This window comes from Rutidosis leptorrhynchoides, chromosome 11, assembly GCF_046630445.1.
Source record: "Rutidosis leptorrhynchoides isolate AG116_Rl617_1_P2 chromosome 11, CSIRO_AGI_Rlap_v1, whole genome shotgun sequence".
NCBI classification, from domain to species: Eukaryota; Viridiplantae; Streptophyta; class Magnoliopsida; order Asterales; family Asteraceae; genus Rutidosis; species Rutidosis leptorrhynchoides.
In genome coordinates, this window is record NC_092343.1 from 38,435,169 (window position 1) to 38,458,810 (window position 23,642).

General features: G+C 33.4%; 1 protein-coding gene across 1 annotated transcript; it reads left to right on the top strand.

Annotated features, from left to right (window-relative positions):
- The first annotated feature begins 19,942 nt into the window (after positions 1-19,942).
- Positions 19,943-21,709, top strand: LOC139877368 (DNA oxidative demethylase ALKBH2-like). The gene is made up of 5 exons (XM_071864791.1): positions 19,943-20,027; positions 20,369-20,617; positions 20,790-20,906; positions 21,014-21,215; positions 21,303-21,709. Exons 2-5 carry the CDS (start codon positions 20,369-20,371, stop codon positions 21,506-21,508), a joined length of 774 nt encoding a protein of 257 aa, XP_071720892.1. The 5' UTR covers positions 19,943-20,027; the 3' UTR covers positions 21,509-21,709.
- The last annotated feature ends 1,933 nt before the right edge of the window (positions 21,710-23,642 follow it).

Consider the following 23,642-nt stretch of genomic DNA (forward strand, 5'->3'; position numbering starts at 1 on the left):
ACTACCGTGGTCAGCATTCAAGCACTTGATGAACGAGAAGTACCGTCCCAGAACCGAGGTTAATAAGCTCAAGACAGAACTTAGAGGGTTACGAACCCAAGGATTTGATATTACCACGTACGAAAGACGATTCACAGAATTGTGCCTATTGTGTCCGGGAGCGTTCGAAGATGAGGAAGAGAAGATCGACGCATTTGTGAAAGGATTACCGGAAAGAATCCAAGAAGATATAAGTTCACACGAGCCCGCCTCCATACAACAGGCATGTAGAATGGCTCACAAACTAGTGAACCAGATTGAGGAAAGAATTAAAGAATAGACGGCTGAAGAGGCCAATGTGAAGCAAGTCAAAAGAAAGTGGGAGGAAAACGGTGATAAGAATCACCAATACAACAACAACAGCAATTACGATAATAATCGCAACAATTATCCCAACAATCGCAACATAAATCGCAACTACAACAAACGGCCCAACAACAACAACAACAACAACAACAACAACAACAACAACAACAACAACAACAACAACAACAACAACAACAACAGCAACTACAACAATCATCCCAACAACAATAACAACCGCAACAACAACAACAACAACAATCAGAAGCAGCTATGCCAAAGGTGTGAAAAGTATCACTCGGGGTTCTGCACCAAATTTTGAAACAAGTGTAAAAGAAATGGTCATAGCGCGGCGAAGTGTAAGGTCTACGGACCAGGGGTTAACAGAACGAAAGGAACAAATGGTGTCGGAACGAGTAATGGCGGAGCAAGTAGTGTCGGAGCAAGTTATGCCAATGTAGTTTGTTATAAATGTGGAAAACCGGGCCACATTATTAGAAATTGCCCGAACCAGGAGAACACAAATGGACAAGGCCGCGGAAGAGTTTTCAATATTAATGCGGCAGAGGCACAGGAAGACCCGGAGCTTGTTACGGGTACGTTTCTAATTGACAATAAATCTGCTTACGTTTTATTTGATTCGGGTGCGGATAGAAGCTATATGAGTAGAGATTTTTGTGCTACATTAAGTTGTCCATTGACGCCGTTGGATAGTAAATTTTTACTCAAATTAGCAAACGGTAAAATAATTTCAGCAGATAATATATGCCGGAATCGAGAAATTAAACTGGGTAGCGAAATATTTAAGATTGATTTGATACCAGTAGAGTTAGGGAGTTTTGATGTAATAGTTGGCATGGACTGGCTGAAAAAGGTGAAAGTAGAGATTGTATGTTATAAAAATGCAATTCACATTGTACGAGAAGAAGGAGAACCCTTAATGGTGTACGGAGAAAAGGGCAACATGAAGCTACATCTTATTAGTAATTTGAAGGCACAAAAACTAATAAGAAAAGGTTGCTATGCTGTTCTAGCACACGTCGAGAAAGTACAAACTGAAGAAAAGAGCATCAATGATGTTCCCGTCGCAAAAGAATTTCCCGATGTATTTCCGAAAGAATTACCGGGACTACCTCCACATCGATCTGTTGAATTTCAAATAGATCTTGTACCAGGAGCTGCACCAATAGCTCGTGCTCCTTATAGACTCGCACCCAGCGAGATGAAAGAACTGCAAAGCCAACTGCAAGAAATATTAAAACGTGGTTTCATTCGACCAAGCACATCACCATGGGGAGCTCCTGTTTTGTTTGTCAAGAAGAAGGATCGTACATTTAGGTTGTGTATTGACTACAGAGAGTTGAACAAACTTACCATCAAAAACCATTATCCACTGCCGAGAATTGACGACTTATTTGATCAACTACAAGGCTCGTCGATTTATTCGAAGATCGATTTATGTTCTGGATATCATCAAATGCGAGTAAAGGAGGATGATATTCCAAAAACTGCTTTTAGGACGCGTTATGGTCATTACGAGTTTATGGTTATGCCGTTTGGATTGACTAACGCACCAGCTGTGTTCATGGATCTTATGAACCGAGTGTGTGGGCCATATCTTGACAAGTTTGTCATTGTTTTCATCGATGACATACTTATTTACTCAAAGAATGATCAAGAGCACGAAGAACATTTGAGAAAAGTGCTAGAAGTATTGAGGAAAGAAAAACTGTACGCTAAGTTTTCAAAGTGTGCATTTTGGTTGGAAGAAGTTCAATTCCTCGGTCACATAGTGAACAAAGAAGGTATCCAGGTGGACCCGGCAAAGATCGAAACCGTTGAAAAGTGGGAAACCCCAAAAACTCCGAAGCATATACGTCAATTTTTAGGATTGGCTGGTTACTACAGAAGATTCATCCAAGATTTCTCCAAAATAGCAAAACCCTTGACTGCATTAACGCATAAAGGGAAGAAATTTGAATGGAAGGATGAACAAGAGAAGGCGTTTCAATTATTGAAGAAAAAGCTAACTACAGCACCTATATTGTCATTGCCTGAAGGGAATGATGATTTTGTGATTTATTGTGACGCATCAAAGCAAGGTCTCGGTTGTGTATTAATGCAACGGACGAAGGTGATTGCTTATGCGTCTAGACAATTGAAGATTCACGAGCAAAATTATACGACGCATGATTTGGAATTAGGCTCGGTTGTTTTTGCATTAAAGACTTGGAGGCACTACTTATATGGGGTCAAAAGTATTATATATACCGACCACAAAAGTCTTCAACACATATTTAATCAGAAACAACTAAATATGAGGCAGCGTAGGTGGATTGAATTGTTGAATGATTATGACTTTGAGATTCGTTACCACCCGGGGAAGGCAAATGTGGTAGCCGACGCCTTGAGCAGAAAGGACAGAGAACCCATTCGAGTAAAATCTATGAATATAATGATTCACACTAACCTTACTACTCAAATAAAGGTGGCACAACAAGGAGTTTTAAAAGAGGAAAATTTAAAGGATGAAATACCCAAAGGATCGGAGAAGCATCTTAATATTCGGGAAGACGGAACCCGGTATAGGGCTGAAAGAATTTGGGTACCAAAATTTGGAGATATGAGAGAAATGGTACTTAGAGAAGCTCATAAAACCAGATACTCAATACATCCTGGAACGGGGAAGATGTACAAGGATCTTAAGAAACATTTTTGGTGGCCAGGTATGAAAGCCGATATTGCTAAATATGTAGGAGAATGTTTGACGTGGTCTAAGGTCAAAGCTGAACATCAGAAACCATCAGGTCTACTACAACAACCTGAAATCCCGGAATGGAAATGGGAAAACATTACCGTGGATTTTATTACTAAATTGCCAAGGACTGCAAGTGGTTATGATACTATTTGGGTAATAGTTGATCGTCTCACCAAGTCAGCACACTTCCTGCCAATAAGAGAAGATGACAAGATGGAGAAGTTAGCACGACTGTATTTGAAGGAAGTCGTCTCCAGACATGGAATACCAATCTCTATTATCTCTGATAGGGATGGCAGATTTATTTCAAGATTCTGGCAGACATTACAGCAAGCATTGGGAACTCGTCTAGACATGAGTACTGACTATCATCCACAAAATGATGGGTAGAGCGAAAGGACGATACAAACGCTTGAAGACATGCTACGAGCTTGTGTTATTGATTTCAGAAACAGTTGGGATCGACATCTATCGTTAGCAGAATTTTCCTACAATAACAGCTACCATTCAAGCATTGAGATGGCGCCGTTTGAAGCACTTTATGGTAGAAAGTGCAGGTCTCCGATTTGTTGGAGTGAAGTGGGGGATAGACAGATTACGGGTCCGGAGATAATACAAGAAACTACCGAGAAAATCATCCAAATTCAACAAAGATTGAAAACTGCCCAGAGTCGACAAAAGAGCTACGCGGACAGTAAAAGAAAAGATATAGAGTTTGAAATTGGAGAAATGGTCATGCTTAAGGTTCACCTTGGAAAGGCGTTGTTCGATTTGGTAAACGGGGGAAACTAAATCCAAGGTACATTGGACCATTCAAGATTATAGATCGTGTCGGACCAGTAGCTTACCAACTGGAGCTACCTCAATAACTCGCGGCTGTACATAACACTTTCCACGTCTCAAATTTGAAGAAATGTTTTGCTAAAGAAGATCTCACTATTCCGTTGGACGAAATCCAAATCAATGAAAAACTTCAATTCATTGAAGAACCCGTCGAAATAATGGATCGTGAGGTTAAGAGACTTAAACAAAACAAGATACCGATTATTAAGGTTCGATGGAATGCTCGTAGAGGACCCGAGTTCACCTGGGAGCGTGAAGATCAAATGAAGAAGAAATACCCGCATTTATTTCCAGAAGATACGTCAACACCTCCAACTGCTTAAAATTTCGGGACGAAATTTATTTAACGGGTAGGTACTGTAGTGACCCGAACTTTTCCATGTTTATATATATATTAAATGAAATTTTTATTTACATGATTAAGTGTTTCCAACATGTTAAGCAATCAAACTTGTTAAGACTTGATTAATTGAAATAGGTTTCATATAGACAATTGACCACCCAAGTTGATCGGTGATTCATGAACGTTAAAACTTGTAAAAACTATAAGATGACATATATAAGGTTATATATATAGTTAACATGATTTTATTATAAGTATGTATCTCATTAGGTATTTTAACAATGAGTTATATACATAAAAATGAGACTATTAATTTAAGAAACTCGAAAACGATATATATAACGATTATCGTTATAACAACGTCTTACTAGGTACATATGAATCATATTAAGATATTGATACACTTGTTTAATTATGTTAAATGATAATTAAATATATTATTAAGTGTATTAACAATGAAATACATATGTAAAAAATAAGACTACTAACTTAATGATTTTGAAACGAGACATATATGTAACGATTATCGTTGTAACGACATTTAACTGTATATATATCATACTAAGATATATTATATATCATAATATCATGATAATATAACAATTTAACATCTCATTTGTTATAATAAACAATGGGTTAACAACATTCAACAAGATCGTTAACCTAAAGGTTTCAAAACAACATTTACATGTAACGACTAACGATGACTTAACGACTCAGTTTAAATGTATATACATGTAGTGTTTTAATATGTATTCATATACTTTTGAAAGACTTCAAGGCACTTTTCAATATACTTTTACTTAACAAAAATGCTTATAATTACATCATCGTTCAGTTTCATCAACAAATCTACTCGTATGCACCCGTATTCGTACTCGTACAATACACAACTTTTAGATGTATGTACTATTGGTATATACACTCCAATGATCAGCTATTAGCAGCCCATGTGAGTCACCTAACACATGTAGGAACCATCATTTGGCAACTAGCATAAAATATCTCATAAAATTACAAAAATATGAGTAATCATTCATGACTTATTTACATGAAAACAAAATTACATATCCTTTATATCTAATCCATACACCAACGACCAAAAACACCTACAAACACTTTCATTCTTCAATTTTCTTCACCTAATTGTTCTCTCTCAAGTTCTATCTTCAAGTTCTAAGTGTTCTTCATAAATTCCAAAAGTTCTAGTTTCATAAAATCAAGAATACTTCCAAGATTGCAAGTTTACTTCCAAGTTTTCTAAATCCATTCCAAGTAATCATCCAAGATCAAGAAACCTTTGTTACTTACAGTAGGTTATCTTTCTAATACAAGGTAATAATCATATTCAAACTTTAATTCAATTTCTATAACTATAACAATCTTATTTCGAGTGGAAATCTTACTTGAAATTGTTTTCGTGTCATGATTCTGCTTCAAGAACTTTCAAGCCATCCAAGGATCCTTTGAAGCTAGATCTATTTTTCTCATTTCTAGTAGGTTTATCCAAGGAACTTTAGGTAGTAATGATGTTCATAACATCATTCTATTCATACATATAAAGCTATCTTATTCGAAGGTTTAAACTTGTAATCACTAGAACATAGTTTAGTTAATTCTAAACTTGTTCGCAAGTAAAAGTTAATCCTTCTAACTTGACTTTTAAAATCAACTAAACACATGTTCTATATCTATATGATATGCTAACTTAATGATTTAAAACCTGGAAACACGAAAAATACCGTAAAATCGGATTTACGCCGTCGTAGTAACACCGCGGGCTGTTTTGGGTTAGTTAATTAAAAACTATGATAAACTTTGATTTAAAAGTTGTTATTCTGGGAAAATGATTTTTATTATGAACATGAAACTATATCCAAAAATTATGGTTAAACTCAAAGTGGAAGTATGTTTTCTAAAATGGTCATCTAGACGTCGTTCTTTCGACTGAAATGACTACCTTTACAAAAACGACTTGTAACTTATTTTTCCGACTATAAACCAATACTTTTTCTATTTAGATTCATAAAATAGAGTTCAATATGAAACCATAGCAATTTGATTCACTCAAAACAGATTTAAAATGAAGAAGTTATGGGTAAAACAAGATTGGATAATTTTTCTCATTTTAGCTACGTGAAAATTGGTAACAAATCTATTCCAACCATAACTTAATCAACTTGTATTGTATATTATGTAATCTTGAGATACCATAGACACGTATACAATGTTTCGACCTATCATGTCGACACATCTATATATATTCCGGAACAACCATAGACACTTTATATGTGAATGTTGGAGTTAGCTATACAGGGTTGAGGTTGATTCCAAAATATATATAGTTTGAGTTGTGATCAATACTGAGATACGTATACACTGGGTCGTGGATTGATTCAAGATAATATTTATCGATTTATTTCTGTACATCTAACTATGGACAACTAGTTGTAGGTTACTAACGAGGACAGCTGACTTAATAAACTTAAAACATCAAAATATATTAAAAGTGTTGTAAATATATTTTGAACATACTTTGATATATATGTATATATTGTTATAGATTCGTGAATCAACCAGTGGCCAAGTCTTACTTCCCGACGAAGTAAAAATCTGTGAAAGTGAGTTATAGTCCCACTTTTAAAATCTAATATTTTTGGGATGAGAATACATGCAGGTTTTATAAATGATTTACAAAATAGACACAAGTACGTGAAACTACATTCTATGGTTGAATTATCGAAATCGAATATGCCCCTTTTTATTAAATCTGGTAATCTAAGAATTAGGGAACAGACACCCTAATTGACGCGAATCCTAAAGATAGATCTATTGGGCCTAACAAACCCCATCCAAAGTACCGAATGCTTTAGTACTTCGAAATTTATATCATATCCGAAGGGTGTCCCGAAATGATGGGGATATTCTTATATATGCATCTTGTTAATGTCGGTTACCAGGTGTTCACCATATGAATGATTTTTATCTCTATGTATGGGATGTGTATTGAAATATGAAATCTTGTGGTCTATTGTTACGATTTGATATATATAGGTTAAACCTATAACTCACCAACATTTTTGTTGACGTTTAAAGCATGTTTATTCTCAGGTAAATACTAAGAGCTTCCGCTGTTGCATACTAAAATAAGGACAAGATTTGGAGTCCATGTTTGTATGATATTGTGTAAAAACTGCATTCTAGAAACTGATTTCGATGTAACATATTTGTATTGTAAACCATTATGTAATGGTCGTGTGTAAACAGGATATTTTAGATTATCATTATTTGATAATCTACGTAAAGCTTTTTAAACCTTTATTTATGAAATAAAGGTTATGGTTTGTTTTAAAAATGAATGCAGTCTTTGAAAAACGTCTCATATAGAGGTCAAAACCTCGCAACAAAATCAATTAATATGGAACATTTTTAATCAATAAGAACGGGACATTTCACCTCAGCCAGCTCACATCATTTTGTTTTTATTCTTGTCGACATGTTTAAATAATATAAATATAATATATTTTATTTATATAATTAATTATATATTATATTAAATTCATGTGCATAGTTAACCTTTAATTTTTGTTCCGATAAGTCGTACGTTATCACTCGACTCATGTCCCGGTTCAGGTTTCTCGAACGTCCTTTCGTACGCTTAAATAACTAGTACTTTACATTTCGTGACTCGTACCTTTGTCAAAATATAGTCTTAATTTATCCATAAACTATACCACTCGAGATATAACTTATACATTTGAGTGTTTTGGTCATTTACTTCTATAAATTATCGTCTCATAGTATATACATATACATATATACATTTTCATTTTGAAATAGTGTTTTACTGTAGCAAAGTTATTTGACCTCTATATGATACGTTTTACAAACATTGCGTTCGTTTTTAAAAGACAAACTTTATTTACATAAAAAATTGACGGCATGCATGCCATTTCATATTACATCCAACTATAATTGACTTAATATTAATCTTGATGAACTCAACGACTCGAATGCAATGTCTTTCAAAGTATGTCATGAATGACTCCAAGTAATATCCTTAAAATGAGCTAATGCACAGCGAAAGATTTCTTTAATACCTGAGAATAAACATGCTTTAAAGTGTCAACCAAAAGGTTGGTGAGTTCATTAGTTTATCATAATCAATCATTTCCGTAATAGTAATAGACCACAAGATTTCAGTTTCCATAAATATCCGTACACTCACAAGTGTATAAAAGTATTCTATAAGTTGTAGGCACCCGGTAACAAGCCTTAACGTTCATGTTTTACCCTCTGAAGTACACCAGACCAGGTGTGTTTAATATAACTTCGAAGTACTAAAGCATCCCATAGTCAGGATGGGGTTTGTCATGCCCAATAGATCTATCTTTAGGATTCGCGCCTACCGTACATAGACAAGTAGTTTAATGTTACCAAGCTAAGGGTATATTTCTGGTTTAAACTCACGTAGAATTTGTTTTAGTACTTATGCCTATTTCGTAAAACATTTATAAAACAGCGCATGTATTCTCAGCCCAAAAATATATATTGCAAAAGCAATTAAAAAGGGAGCAAATGAAACTCACAATACTGTATTTCGTAGCAATTATGTATATGACGGCACTGAACAAGTGCAGGGTTTGTCTCGGATTCACGAACGTATCAATATTGTGATTCAATATTGCAGGAAAGTACGTAGACGCAACGAAAATGATAAACGTTAAGTTGACCTGACGAGCAATACCGTCGAACAATACCCATAACCTCCATAGCTATAACCCATAATTTCCTTAGCTCTATCCCGTTTGAAAACTTATTTTGAAATCGTCTGAATATAACTCCGTCGTAGTATTTTATGTATACTAATAATATCTTGAAATAATACTAAGTAAATATATATATGTAATTCGATTGAGAGAGTTTAGAGAAATATATTTTCAAGTTTCTATGAAATAATGAAACCTATTGAATTCTATTTATAATAGATTTTTGAATTATTAAAGTGAATTATTAAAGTATGAATTATTAAAGTGAATTATTAAAGTATGAATTATTAAATTGAATTATTAAAGTATGAATTATTAAAGTGAATTATTAAAGTATTAATTATTAAAGTGAATTATTAAAGTATGAATTATTAAAGTTAAAGTAAAGTAAAAGTAAAGTAAAGGTAAAGTTATAGTATATTAAAAGTATAAAACTATGTACGTATAATACGCGTATTAATTTAAATCGTTATATATATATTTAATAAAATAAAATATAAATATCGTTATCTTTATCATACTGGTTAAGTAATGAGTTGTCAAAAGTGGTTCTAGATATTTATCAAAGTTATATACGTTTTAATAATAAAGTTCTTTTTAAACTGAAAACGTTTTTGTACGCTTGAAACTAAATCGAGTACTTATAAATTTGGTTTTCCAAAATTAATTATATTCCAAATCATCCTTTAAAAAGGTTTTATCTATATCGTAAAACATTTTCAATATTATGAAAACTAATCATTATCTTACCAAAAGACACGAGACAATCATTGTAAAGCATGCATTGAAAGTTAAGCAGGAATCTCCACTAAATTTTGTCTAATTCTCGTTAATGAAACTTTTGTTCTTACTTGTAAATCACATTACCAAATATTCCGAATACCGCTAAAAAGAAATAATTTCTCAAATCAACGTGGACCTCATAACAGAGACTCGTAATCATAATTCAATGTATCTGATAATTTAATCATATGATATTATCTTTTAATTCCATCGATAAACATATTGAAACAAATACTTTTATGTAAAGTATTTTATATCTAATACTTTGTTAATGTTTTCAATTAATAAGTATATATTATATATACATATCAGTATACACATAAATGTTCGTGAATCGTTGAGCATAGTCAAAGGGTAATTGATTACATGAATATATATTTCAAAACTTTCGAGACTCAATATTATAGATTTTGCTTATCGTGTCGAAAACATATAAAGATTAAAGTTTAAATTTGATCGGAAATTTCTGGGTCATCACAGTACCTACCCGTTAAAGAAATTTCGTCCTGAAATTTGATCGAGGTCGTCATTGCTAACTATAAAAATGTTTTCATGGCGAATATGAGTTGAAAATAGAGTTTCATCATCATTGAGTAATATAGATAAAGCAATTTGATTATACGAAGAGTATAAGTGAAGCTATCGCAAGAGAGTGAAATGAGTAAATGTAGAATCGTTTTAACTGATGACGTAGTTATGATTGATTTCCGGAATTCATGCGATTTAAAGAAAATCTTCGTAATAAGATTTGGTTCTTCGGCGATTTAGGAAATCAGGATCTTCTTTGTTTAAATGCAATAATCTGTTTCGATTGACCTGTCGGATATTTTACTATAAATCCACCCCCTTCTTTTCCTTATTTTCCATATCTAACATCTTCTATTCTTTCTCCTCAATTCATTCTTTAAACATTCGTTAATATGCTCCATCCAGTACTGATTCTTGATATACTCCTAACTTTCATATCTGTCATTCTTCTCTTTCATCTACCACCGGAGGATTTTATTCACTTCTACTATTACCTTGGGGTTATAGTGTTTTTAATTTTCCCGTGCCTTTACGTGACAATACGTATTGATATGTACGGTTTGTAATTTATGTGTTGTTGTCGAGCTTTATATTTTCTTTTATATTCAAGAGTTCCATACTTTTGTCTCCTCTTCCCGACTTCAAGTCAAGCGAATAATGGTCCGGAATTCGTAGGTATGGATTTTGAAATGAACATAGTTAATGTTCTTAAGAAGGAAATCGTAATTGCACGATCTTGATTTGGTAAATTACCAGAATATCCGAAAAGATAGAACTATCAAGAAGATATGTTCTTAATATTTTTGGAAATTGGGTAGAATGTAAGAGTCGTGTAAATGGCACATGATGACGGTATGTTCTGTGAATCATCACGTTCCATTAAAAACTCAGCATGACTTACTGTAATATAATCACGTTGATCAAGTGTCATTATATTATACTAACTCATGCTTCAGTTCCCAACACTACTTCAAAACATTCATATTTTAAACTCGAAGATTTCGGCATTTAGAACTAAAATGATTTCTTTTATGATATAACACAGATAGCATGAAGAGCTAATGGTTTCAGGTAAGAATAGTTATGGAAATATCTTCAGAAATATGGAGGATATTTATAATGGAAGATATGATGATATCTTAGAATATTTAAGATAAGATGATGATGAAGAATATTGTCCACAAAGGTTTTAGAGTAAGGAGCAAGGTATTCGTTAATGACTTCATTAGAAACAGAATCATCAGGATTCTTTAAATACAGTGTTTGGTCCTTGTATTTGTCCTTGGTCTCCTTCATGGTCTACTCAATCTGTTTTTCAGTTCCAAACCTTCTCTTTTTCTCAGCTTTACCACCATACCATTCTTTATCATCAAACTTTTGACTGTTAAAGTCGTTTACAGTTTTTGCTGCTTCATCAGCATTTTGAGAACTAATTCGTAATTCAGGGTGTTTTTCAGAAACTTCACATTCAAAGTATGTAAGTATTGACGTTAGGCGTTATATGTATACATATAACTGTTAGCGTAGAATCGCTGCGAATTTCAAAATACTGATTACTGATTCCCAGTAGTTGGTATGACAATTATTGTTACAGGATGTAGGTGAGTACATGATGGGGTTTCAATGAATAAGTATAATGACTTTTCAGAGAGGTTTAAGTTGAAGTTTATTAAAGTTGTTGATAAGTTTACTGCTAATGTGGCGAGATATAAAAGGTTCCCCGGTAACAATGATGAAGGGGTAATTGTATAAACAATTGAAGGTGATTTGCTGGAGCCGTGACAAAACTGTCTACTTTGGAAAGATGTGGAAAATTTATATTTGGTAATAAATGTCAAAGGGTCTGACACGGATACGTGTTAAACTATAACTTTGGTTTCGAGAGCTTTTCAGGTGCATGACGGTGGGTAATGTGTGGTTGGATCATCATCTCGCGTGTCTTTAGGAATTTCGAAGGGTTTGAACACATATGATGTTCTAGGATTTTTAATTTTACAATTATTCTTCTGGGTTCCATGAATAGAAATGATGTTCTAGTACAATTTTGAAGTCAAAGTATAGTTTTGATAGGTGCAGGAATCTAAGAGTGATGATTTCAGTTATTTCTCGAATTGAATTCTGAAATTTCAAAATCAGAATATGTAATTAGATTCGAATGAGTATGGTTGTTTTGATTTCTATAAAAGAATGTGTATTGTTGTAAAAGTAGGGAGTATAGTTGATGATTGTTGAATCAGAATCGAAGAATGTAACATATTAATTGTGAATTTAAATATCTCTCGGGTATTACCTACCCGTTAAAAAAAATTTCACGAGTAATGTTTTGTACCAGAGAATTTTATTACAATCTTTATGAAAATATATGTATATTTTCTTTCGATGTAATACAGATTTAATAAGTTAATATCATATTAAGCTCATTTGATTTTCGGCTTGAATTAGAAATGAATAATCTCTAAAACATTAGAGATTACATAATCTTCACAAAGTATTTCACTAATGTGATTAATACTTCATTATTTATTCTTATAGATATTTCCTTAGTGAACTATGCTGATGCTCATAGAACTCTTGCTAACTTCGCAAGATACGAATGTTGTTTTCTAGAAAGTTTCGAGTGCATCGAAGATGAAAGTGTAAAATCAAACATGTTGTTGAATGATACACTTGGTTTATTATGAAACCGAATTCATTTAATTGAAGCAGAGATTGTAGTTAACGATGGTTAAGTTGTTAACGAAGGATGTACATCATAGCATATTAGTAATATGAATTTAACCGAGTAGTATCTACCCTTTTTCAATTCATACTCAATAGCTTAGTACGAAAGATTTATTATAGTTTCAGAATTCATATATATAAATATCTATAAATTCTTCAGAAAGAATGAGTTAATACTTCATAACTCGTTGATACAATATACGTGTTGTTGATTTGTGATGATATCCACAGTAATTTCTTGAACTGGCGGAGCTTATATGTTATAAGTGCTGCTAGTGCTGATGATGCTGATATAACAAGTCTAGTTTGTAAATCGCACACCATTCTTGTCAGGGTTTCGATTCTTCTTTCTATCATTTCTGTCCACTTATCTGATTTATGGTTAAGGCTGAAATAGATAATCTCTAAGACTTTAGAGATTACATAATCAGCACAGAATGTTTCTCCGATCAATACTTCATCGTTTGTTGTTGTTGGTACTCCTTGGTATTTATGGTGCATGTGATATTGATATCTGAGGTACAGGTTGTGATGTTGAGGCGTGTGATGCGGACGTGATTGTTGATGGTGGTAATGATACTGTTGGTGTTGATGATTGTAATACCGTTGATGCCGGTGATGCTGCTGGTGCTTAGGGTATTGAGGCTTGCGATGTTGATGTTACTGGTGGTACTGGTTATGCTGCTGGTGCTGCTGATGGTGTTTGTAATCTTTGCACCATATGTTCCAGAGCCACTACTCGAGCGCGAAGTTCGTTAACTTCTGCTAGTACACCGGGATGATTGGCGGTTGGAGCGAGCGGAATAATAAGATTCATAATATGAGATAGTATATAATCGTGACGAGATACTCTAGCAATGAGTGAGAAAATGGTGTCTCGAATACGTTCGCCGGTAAGTGCTTCAGGTTCATCGCCAAGAGGGCAATGTGGTGGATGGAAAGGATCGCCTTCTTCTTGTCTCCAATGATTGAGTAGACTACGAACCCATCCCCAATTCATCCAGAATAGATGATGGGAGATTGGTTGATCCATTCCGGTGACGCTGCTTTCGGAGCTCAGGTAGATATTCATATCGGAATAGCTGTCGGAATCTGAGGAGTTCGAACTGGTTGAGAGATCCATCTCGTATGATCAGGGAAAGAAATTTTGGTATGAAATAGATTGTAGAATTTAGATTTGGTATTCTTCAATACATAATTTACATATGTGTATATAATACCAAAATCCCATAAATTACGGAGGAATCTTTGAAAGATATCAGTTAAAGTTCACAGTAACAGATACGATAAGATATTAATTAGCAGATATACTAAGGTGTGAATTTGTCTATACACTATTTTGCAATAAATGCAGGAAAATGCGTCTAGACTTAAGAATGATAAGCAGGTAATTTCCTAAGGATGATAAGTAGATGATTTTCGACTAAAAATGATAAGCAAAACTTTTGACATGCAAACACGGTCGAAGTCCAGACTCACTAATGCATCTTAACGACTATCTGTTAGACACACTAATGTAAGACCTGGTTCGCTAAGACCACCGCTCTGATACCAACTGAAAGGACCCGTTCATATACATTATAAACGATTCACAATAGTTGATTACATCGCGAGGTATTTGACCTCTATATGATACGTTTTACAAACATTGCATTCGTTTTTAAAAGACAAACTTTCTTTACATAAAAAATTGACGGCATGCATGCCATTTCATATTACATCCAACTATAATTGACTTAATATTAATCTTGATGAACTCAACGACTCGAATGCAATGTCTTTCAAAGTATGTCATGAATGACTCCAAGTAATATCCTTAAAATGAGCTAATGCACAGCGGAAGATTTCTTTAATACCTGAGAATAAACATGCTTTAAAGTGTCAACCAAAAGGTTGGTGAGTTCATTAGTTTATCATAATCAATCATTTCCGTAATAGTAATAGACCACAAGATTTCAGTTTCCATAAATATCCGTACACTCGCAAGTGTATAAAAGTATTCTATAAGTTGTAGGCACCCGGTAACAAGCCTTAACGTTCATGTTTTACCCTCTGAAGTACACCAGACCAGGTGTGTTTAATATAACTTCGAAGTACTAAAGCATCCCATAGTCAGGATGGGGTTTGTCATGCCCAATAGATCTATCTTTAGGATTCGCGCCTACCGTACATAGACAAGTAGTTTAATGTTACCAAGCTAAGGGTATATTTCTGGTTTAAACCCACGTAGAATTTGTTTTAGTACTTGTGCCTATTTCGTAAAACATTTATAAAACAGCGCATGTATTCTCAGCCCAAAAATATATATTGCAAAAGCAATTAAAAAGGGAGCAAATGAAACTCACAATACTGTATTTCGTAGCAATTATGTATATGACGGCACTGAACAAGTGCAGGGTTTGTCTCGGATTCACGAACGTATCAATATTGTGATTCAATATTGCAGGAAAGTACGTAGACACAACGAAAATGATAAACGTTAGGTTGACCTGACGAGCAATACCCTCGAACAATACCCATAACCTCCATAGCTATAACCCATAATTTCCTTAGCTCTATCCCGTTTGAAAACTTATTTTGAAGTTGTCTGAATATAACTCCGTCGTAGTATTTTATGTATACTAATAATATCTTGAAATAATACTAAGTAAATATATATATGTAATTCGATTGAGAGAGTTTAGAGAAATATATTTTCAAGTTTCTATGAAATAATGAAACCTATTGAATTCTATTTATAATAGATTTTTGAATTATTAAAGTGAATTATTAAAGTATGAATTATTAAAGTATGAATTATTAAAGTGAATTATTAAAGTATGAATTATTAAATTGAATTATTAAAGTATGAATTATTAAAGTGAATTATTAAAGTATTAATTATTAAAGTGAATTATTAAAGTATGAATTATTAAAGTTAAAGTAAAGTAAAGGTAAAGTTATAGTATATTAAAAGTATAAAACTATGTACGTATAATACGCGTATTAATTTAAATCGTTATATATATATTTAATAAAATAAAATATAAATATCGTTATCTTTATCATATTGGTTAAGTAATGAGTTGTCAAAAGTGGTTCTAGATATTTATCAAAGTTATATACGTTTTAATAATAAAGTTCTTTTTAAACTGAAAACGTTTTTGTACGCTTGAAACTAAATCGAGTACTTATAAATTTGGTTTTCCAAAATTAATTATATTCCAAATCATCCTTTAAAAAGGTTTTATCTATATCGTAAAACATTTTCAATATTATAAAAACTAATCATTATCTTACCAAAAGACACGAGACAATCATTGTAAAGCATGCATTGAAAGTTAAGCAGGAATCTCCACTAACTTTTGTCTAATTCTCGTTAATGAAACTTTTGTTCTTACTTGTAAATCACATTACCAAATATTCCGAATACCGCTAAAAAGAAATGATTTCTCAAATCAACGTGAACCTCATAACAGAGACTCGTAATCATAATTCAATGTATCTGATAATTTAATCATATGATATTATCTTTTAATTCCATCGATAAACATATTGAAACAAATACTTTTATGTAAAGTATTTTATATCTAATACTTTGTTAATGTTTTCAATTAATAAGTATATATTATATATACATATCAGTATACACATAAATGTTCGTGAATCGTTGAGCATAGTCAAAGGGTAATTGATTACATGAATATATATTTCAAAACTTTCGAGACTCAATATTACAGATTTTGCTTATCGTGTCGGAAACATATAAAGATTAAAGTTTAAATTTGATCGGAAATTTCCGGGTCATCACAGAGAATTTCTAATATTGAAGAATGATGAAGAAGATTTGTTCGTAAAGGTTTAGAGTCAGGAGCAAGGTATTCGTTAATGACTTCAGCAGACACTGAATCATTTGGATTTTTTGAAGGCACGTTTAGTCTTTGTGATTTGTCCACAGCCTTCTTCATAGTTTGCTCAATTCGTTTTCCAGTTCCAAACCTTCTCTTTTTCTGTGCTTTTCCAACACACTACTCTTTATCATCAAACTTTCGACTGTTAAGGTTGTTTACAGTTTTTACTGCTTCATCAGCATTTTTCCAAAATTCGAAGAACTAGTTTCGCAGTTTGGGGTGTTTTTCAGAAACTTCACATTCGAAGTAAGTAAGTCTAGGAGATAGACATTATATGTATATATATAACTGTTGGCGTAGAATTGCTGTGAAATTCGAAATACTGATTGCTAATTCCCGGTAGTTAGTATGACAATTATTGTTACAAGATGTAGATGAGTACATGATAGGGTTTCAATGAGTATTATGATTGTTCGGAATGTCAAGGATCAATGAAGTTACTGTAGCAAAGTTTTTTTTACTGTAGCAAATAGTAATTTTCGAAAACACTGTAGCTTTTCGGGTACTGTAGCAATTCTAAAATACTGTAGCAAATTAGTGCTTTAGTGGTTCATCTTAAATGTTTAAGTTAACTTATCTAAATATCAATCGAATAAATAATCGAATGTTACTATCGTTTACTAAATAACTTGAAATCATATATATATATATATATATATATATATATATATATATATATATATATATATATATATATATATATATATATATATATATATATTGTTCGTGAATCTAGTCAAAGAATAATTGATTACATGAATATAGTTCCCAAACTTTAAGACTCAACATTATAGACTTTGCTTATCGTGTCGAAAACATTAAATCCTTTAAAGATAAAGTTTAAATTTGGTCAGAAATTTTCGGGTCGTCACAGGCCAATAAGTAGGAAATTCTTTTAAAAAATAGTAAAATAAAATTAAAAATAAAATTAAAAATAAAATTGAGACGCCATGAAAATGATGGAATCAAATTTTCATGGGTTTTAAATCCTGCATGAAATTCAATTTAGGCTCTAAATGGCAGTCAAGACGCCAATAATCAACGATTGATGTTGACTCAAAAATATAGAGCCGAGAATATATCAAAAAGAACTGAAAAAAGTATTGCAGCCACTAAGATTTGTACATCTTTTGAAACCATTATAGAACAAGTTGCCTAGTAAGTGGTATAAATACATTACAAAAATGGGTTAGCGGGATTCCCTGTCGGATTTTGGTTACCGGGTGTTTAGTTGTTGGGAGGTGGTTCTCTAGCTTTGTTGTCATGTTGGTGTCGCTCGCTCCACTTTCTTTGTCGTCGTTTATCGTCGGGGGTGTTACAACGTTGTTGTCGCCGTTGTCGAATTGTCAATTCCGAAAATTCAAGGTTTGCCGAGGTGGTCTCTCGAGGGCTTTTCAACCGCCCGTACGGTGGTTTAATCTGTTTGATGGGTGGCTTCTTCAGTTTGATGGTTCCAAAGTGAGTGTTCTTTGGTTTTCCGGTGGTCGTTCAATGCAGGTTGGTTGATGACTTGATGGTACGGTTCCGTTCTCTCTAACACCTTTTCACTACCTTTTTCGATCAAAACAACTTCTAAAATTATGCTTAAACCAAGAAACTTGGACATATGAATACCAAGAACATAGGGTTTTGATATTTTTCTAAACCTTGAATCTGAGCAAAATGACAGATCGACCTTCCCTCAATCGATATATAGTAATAAGAGAAAAATAGAGTTTTGTCTTCAAATAGATGTTTAAATTTTATATTACATTTTGATTGTTCACCTACACATTTTTTTCAAATTAAGTTTTGTTAAGAAGTTATACTTAGGTCACTAAAATTTTAAAGTAAATTCAATTAAAAACTTGGCTGAGACTGAGCTGACTTTGAATTCGGGTGTCGGATCAGTTATCTGTCGGTACCAGATTGGAATCATGTTGTCGGATCTTAGGGGGTCTTGTGCTGGATTCATTTGTTGGACCCGGTTCCGGGTACCACACTTGGTACCGGATCCGATACTTGATTTTGGGATCCGGTCGGATTCATGTGCCGAGCGGTCTAGGGGGCCGGATTCACTTTGGGGGTCCCAGATGCGGGTATGTCCATACTGGATCCCTGCGTTTCCACGGGTCTAGGGTGCGTTTCTTTAATCGTTCACTGTTTTGACTATTGTTTTTTCATTATAGCTACGTTTTCTTCGATTCTTAAAAGCTTATATTATAATAAATTTATATTTTTCTTGGTTTAATTATGAATCATAACAAGGGGTAAAAACGTGATATTTTATGCGTTATCAATCACATATCGCAAACTGATAAAGTACACTCCTTTTCATAAAATAACTAAACATAAAGCCAACATTTGATAATCTGAAAAATATGGAATTGGCCCGATTATGTTTAATCAAATTTTAGTTTCATTAAGTGAATTAAATAAATTCCACTTGTGAATTGAAGCTACAAACTGAAGAATAAACAAAACCCACTAATTAAAACACAAAGTAAAAGAGGTGAGATCAAACCATTGTAAGTTTGTAACCCTGTCATTTAAAAGAGGCACTTAAATTTAGGGTGTTCGAACAACAAACCACGCCTACATATTAGGGATTTAAAAAAAATTGATGGTAACGAATGGAGCATGGAAACAATCGGTGAGCCTCTGAGACAATATATTTGTTTTTGAAAAAAGAAAAAAATCAGATGTATAACATATTAATTGGTGTGAAATGGGTTTTAAAAAGACAAATGTGTAACATTAAAACGACAAAAGGAAACAAATAAGTAAACAAATTCAATAATATCGGAGATTTACGGCCTGTTTACTACCGTAACACCTTAACAGAATGTGATTGGCTTGAGAGCTTTTTGGGTCAGCAATGATATTTATTTACTTGGGCCTTTTTGTTTGAGCCCAACTGATTCTTTCAGCCTCAGTTTATGTCTACTCGACTACTCCACGTTCAGTCGTTCTTTTTCCAAGTTCACTCTCCCACCGACTATACAGAGCTACAACGACCTCCGACCAAGTTTCGAACACCAAAGACCTACAGAGCTTCGACAGTTTTAAAGGTTAATTTTTGTTCCTCCGCAGCTTATTTTCATAAGTGATTTTCTATTTATTAGGGTTTATATTGTTTAAGACTTCTACTGTTATTTTTGAAATTGAAATTTGAAATAATTACTTTTACAAATATAATTATTGATTGTCGATTTAATAGCAATTTAATTGGCATTATTATTTAATGAAAAAAGAAAGTAAACAGGTTTTGGAAATCAATATTGTGGTAGTTATTTTAGAAGGCATTTTAGTCATTTTAAGATCTTCTGTCAAAAAAATTTAGATTATATATAGGCCTGTGCTAAAAGAAAAAGAAAATAAAATTGTTTTTTCAATGCTAGTGATGCTGCAGATGCAGTCGAAGTTGGTATTTGCAAGCCCTAATTCTGGGGATTTGAAAACTGGGAGGGAGAAGTTAGTATGTAAAAGCCCTAATTTGAGCATGAAGAAGGACATAACAGATTTGGGAGACGGGAGTGAGTTGGTGTACTGTCCCCGTCTTTTTACGGAAGATAAGTCATGGGAGTACTTTAATTATCTCGATAATAACATCCCTTGGACCAGACCTACCATTCGTGTCTTTGGTAGACAATGTCTTCAGGTACTATTTCTTTTTTCTGTCATTCATAATTCATAATTATTTGTATTTGTTTGTTGATTAATAGATAGTAGTTCAAGTCGGCCAAAGTCGGTTAAAAGTAGTTCAAATCGTACAAAATTGTATTTTTTTTCTTCTTCTTTGTATTAAATTAACCGGTTGGTTGTGTTTGCAGCCTAGAGATGTATGCTATATAGCAAGTAAAGGATTGAAGGACTATAGTTATAGTGGATATACGCCACAAACGTATTGTTGGGATGATTACCCGCCGCTCAAGGAGATTCTGGATGAGGTAACTTAAAAGAAAATAAGTTTTTTTTTTTTTTTTTTTTTTACTTTGTTGATCGATCGACTGTTGAATGGGTGCACATTAGTTACATTCGTTGGTTTTTATTTTAGTTACAAAAAGCTGTTCCTGAGAGTCAATTCAACAGCTTACTTTTGAATAGATACAAGACTGGTAACGACTATGTTAGTTGGCATGCGGATGATGAGAAGGTTTATGGGCCCACACCAAATATTGCCTCCATATCCTTTGGATGTGAGCGCGATTTCTTGTTGAAGAAAAAGCCTAAAAAAACTAGTAGTAAGAAACCTCAAGGTACGTACACACACGGTACACGTGTCTCGTATATATATGCGTGTATATAATATTTTTTACTAAATTCTGTTTCTATGGATGATGTAGCTGAAGTTGAAGTTGATGGAGAGCCTGAAAGTAAGCGAGCTAAGATTAATGGTGAAGAGGAGAAGTACAATTTCAAGTTGAAACATGGATCATTGTTGATGATGAGGGGCAATACACAACGTGACTGGCTACACTCGATTCCTAAACGAGTTATGAAAGCAGCTATATCTACACGAATTAACCTAACCTTCAGGATGGTTTTGTAGATATCTTGTTTGTTTCACTCCATGTCTTGCGCCCTGCACTTTGTTGACCTTAAATAAAAAAAAAAAAAAAAAAACTGATTCCCTTCTTCTATTGTTAGTTTTTATTCAAAGTTGGGTTGTCGAATTGGGTATTGAATTCCAGGTTTAATTACTCTGTTAACTCTGTTTTAGCGTATAAATCATCTAAGGTAATCTAACGTTCAAGTGAAGTATTTATTGTTCAGCATTAGTAAAGTTGAAGTTTCTTGATCTAGATTTTTGTGATGTATTGTGTTGTTTGACGACATGAACCCTTTTTTACTCGGCTGCCCAAACAGACCCGTACGCCCATTTTGCTAACCCTAGCTACTTTTGGGGATAAACTACTTTATGATGATGATGACCTTAATCATTGCATCGTATCGTTCGTTTGTTTAAAACACAGACAACGAGCAAGTGAAACTAAAGATGGAGAACTATTTGATGAAATGCCTTTATCACATAATCTTATTTTGAATCTTAAACCTTTCTCAGTTTTTTTATTTTATTTTTTTTTCGGCGAAAATAACTAAAACTCATATAGAAACGAGGTCGTTTTTCAAAGGAAAACACACTCAACAAAAATACAAAAGAAACGGGGGAAACGGAAGCTCGCGTCTAAAAAGCAAACAAAAAGACTATCTACCTCCTCTAACTACCCGGAAAAAAACTTAAAACAAACTAAATCCAACATCCAAACTAAGCAATCTAAATAGAAATCAACAACTAGAAAAAGGAAAACAAAGGAACACGAGACGAATAATTGTACAAATGATTTGTTGAGTGTACGACATCATCGATAACTCAAGTAAACTTTTACTGTACACATAATTTCAGAGTAAAAGTTTCTATTTTTGTGTGCCTTACTAGACGTTATTATTATAAGGATATAATGTTGAGGCAAGGGACTAAGCAAGTGAGATTAACTCTGACTAAACGAAGATTATCATATGTATATTGATGTGTAAAATTCGTGAATACGAGGTGAATTTTGCAATATGAATGTCAAAACCATTAATTATTGAAGTTGTGATGTGGTCCAGCGGTTGGTGGTCTGCCTCCTTTAGGGGAGGTCAGAAGTTCGACTTTCGTTGGCTACATATTAAAAAACACAATTTCATTCTTGTCATGAAGTATTCACTCATGACACATTTCCCATATCGTTTGGAGGGGATAAAGGGGATGGGGGGTTTTACTTGGCCGTGCCCTTGGATTGGTTTTAATGTTTCCTCCCGGGGTGTTTAATGTTTATTATCTTTGCATTGACATAGTCGAAACGGGAGATGATCGCAACGGATTGTTTAGTTCCTCTCGGGTGATCCTATTAGTTGTCCCAAAAAAAAAAAAACCCCATTAATTATTAACATAAAAAGGTCAAGTATAGTATGCCTTGATTGGTCATTGGGTTACTAACGAAAACACTTGGGGGGATGATCTTGGTAACGGAAGCAACATAGAAGGATGCTTTCATATTTGATCAAGCTTATTTCCGTCAACCGGTTGGAGAACAGTTCACCGTTACCCGTGTGTATTCGTGCTCGTAACGGGCGGATAAAATTGAAAAATAAACCGATGATTACGGATCGAGTAAAAAATTGTACCTTTAATAGGTCACGGGCGGGTTGCGAATATACCATACCCGTTGCGCCAGTCAAGATGGTCAAAGATTGTTGCAACTGTTTTGTTAAAAATGTTACACAGATTTTTCTTTTTACCATTAAAACGTTTTCGAGATTTTAGTTAACAAATTTTGATGGCATTTCTCTTCTTCGATTAGTTAGAACATCAAAAAATCTTATGCTTACACCAGTTTGTATATGTGACAACTTTAAAGTTCTAAAAGTTAAAGTAGTGTTTATAATCTGAATATCAGCTCTTTATATTGGTTAAAGCTCGAGATCTTTATATTCTTTCGAGCTCGATTATAGCGATTCAATATTTTAAAAAGAACCCTATAATTTAATCTTCAGTTAATGAGCATTGGAACACAATTTTCAATTGGAAAGTAAATAAAAATATTCGCTTGCATTATAGTTGTAAACGATTACGAGATGACCCAATTAAATCGTGTGGTTTCGGAGAAGCACTTTCATACCAGTGACAGTGGCAAGAATAG

What these genes read in the sequence shown, in the direction of transcription:
- LOC139877368 (XM_071864791.1), top strand. Translation starts at nt 20,369, where the DNA reads ATGCAGTCGAAGTTGGTATTTGCAAGCCCTAATTCTGGGGATTTGAAA. An exon ending in TCAAGGAGATTCTGGATGAG is followed by an intron (nt 20,907 to 21,013) that starts GTAACTTAAAAG and finishes TTTTTATTTTAG; the next exon opens with TTACAAAAAGCTGTTCCTGA. An exon ending in TAGTAGTAAGAAACCTCAAG is followed by an intron (nt 21,216 to 21,302) that starts GTACGTACACAC and finishes TGGATGATGTAG; the next exon opens with CTGAAGTTGAAGTTGATGGA.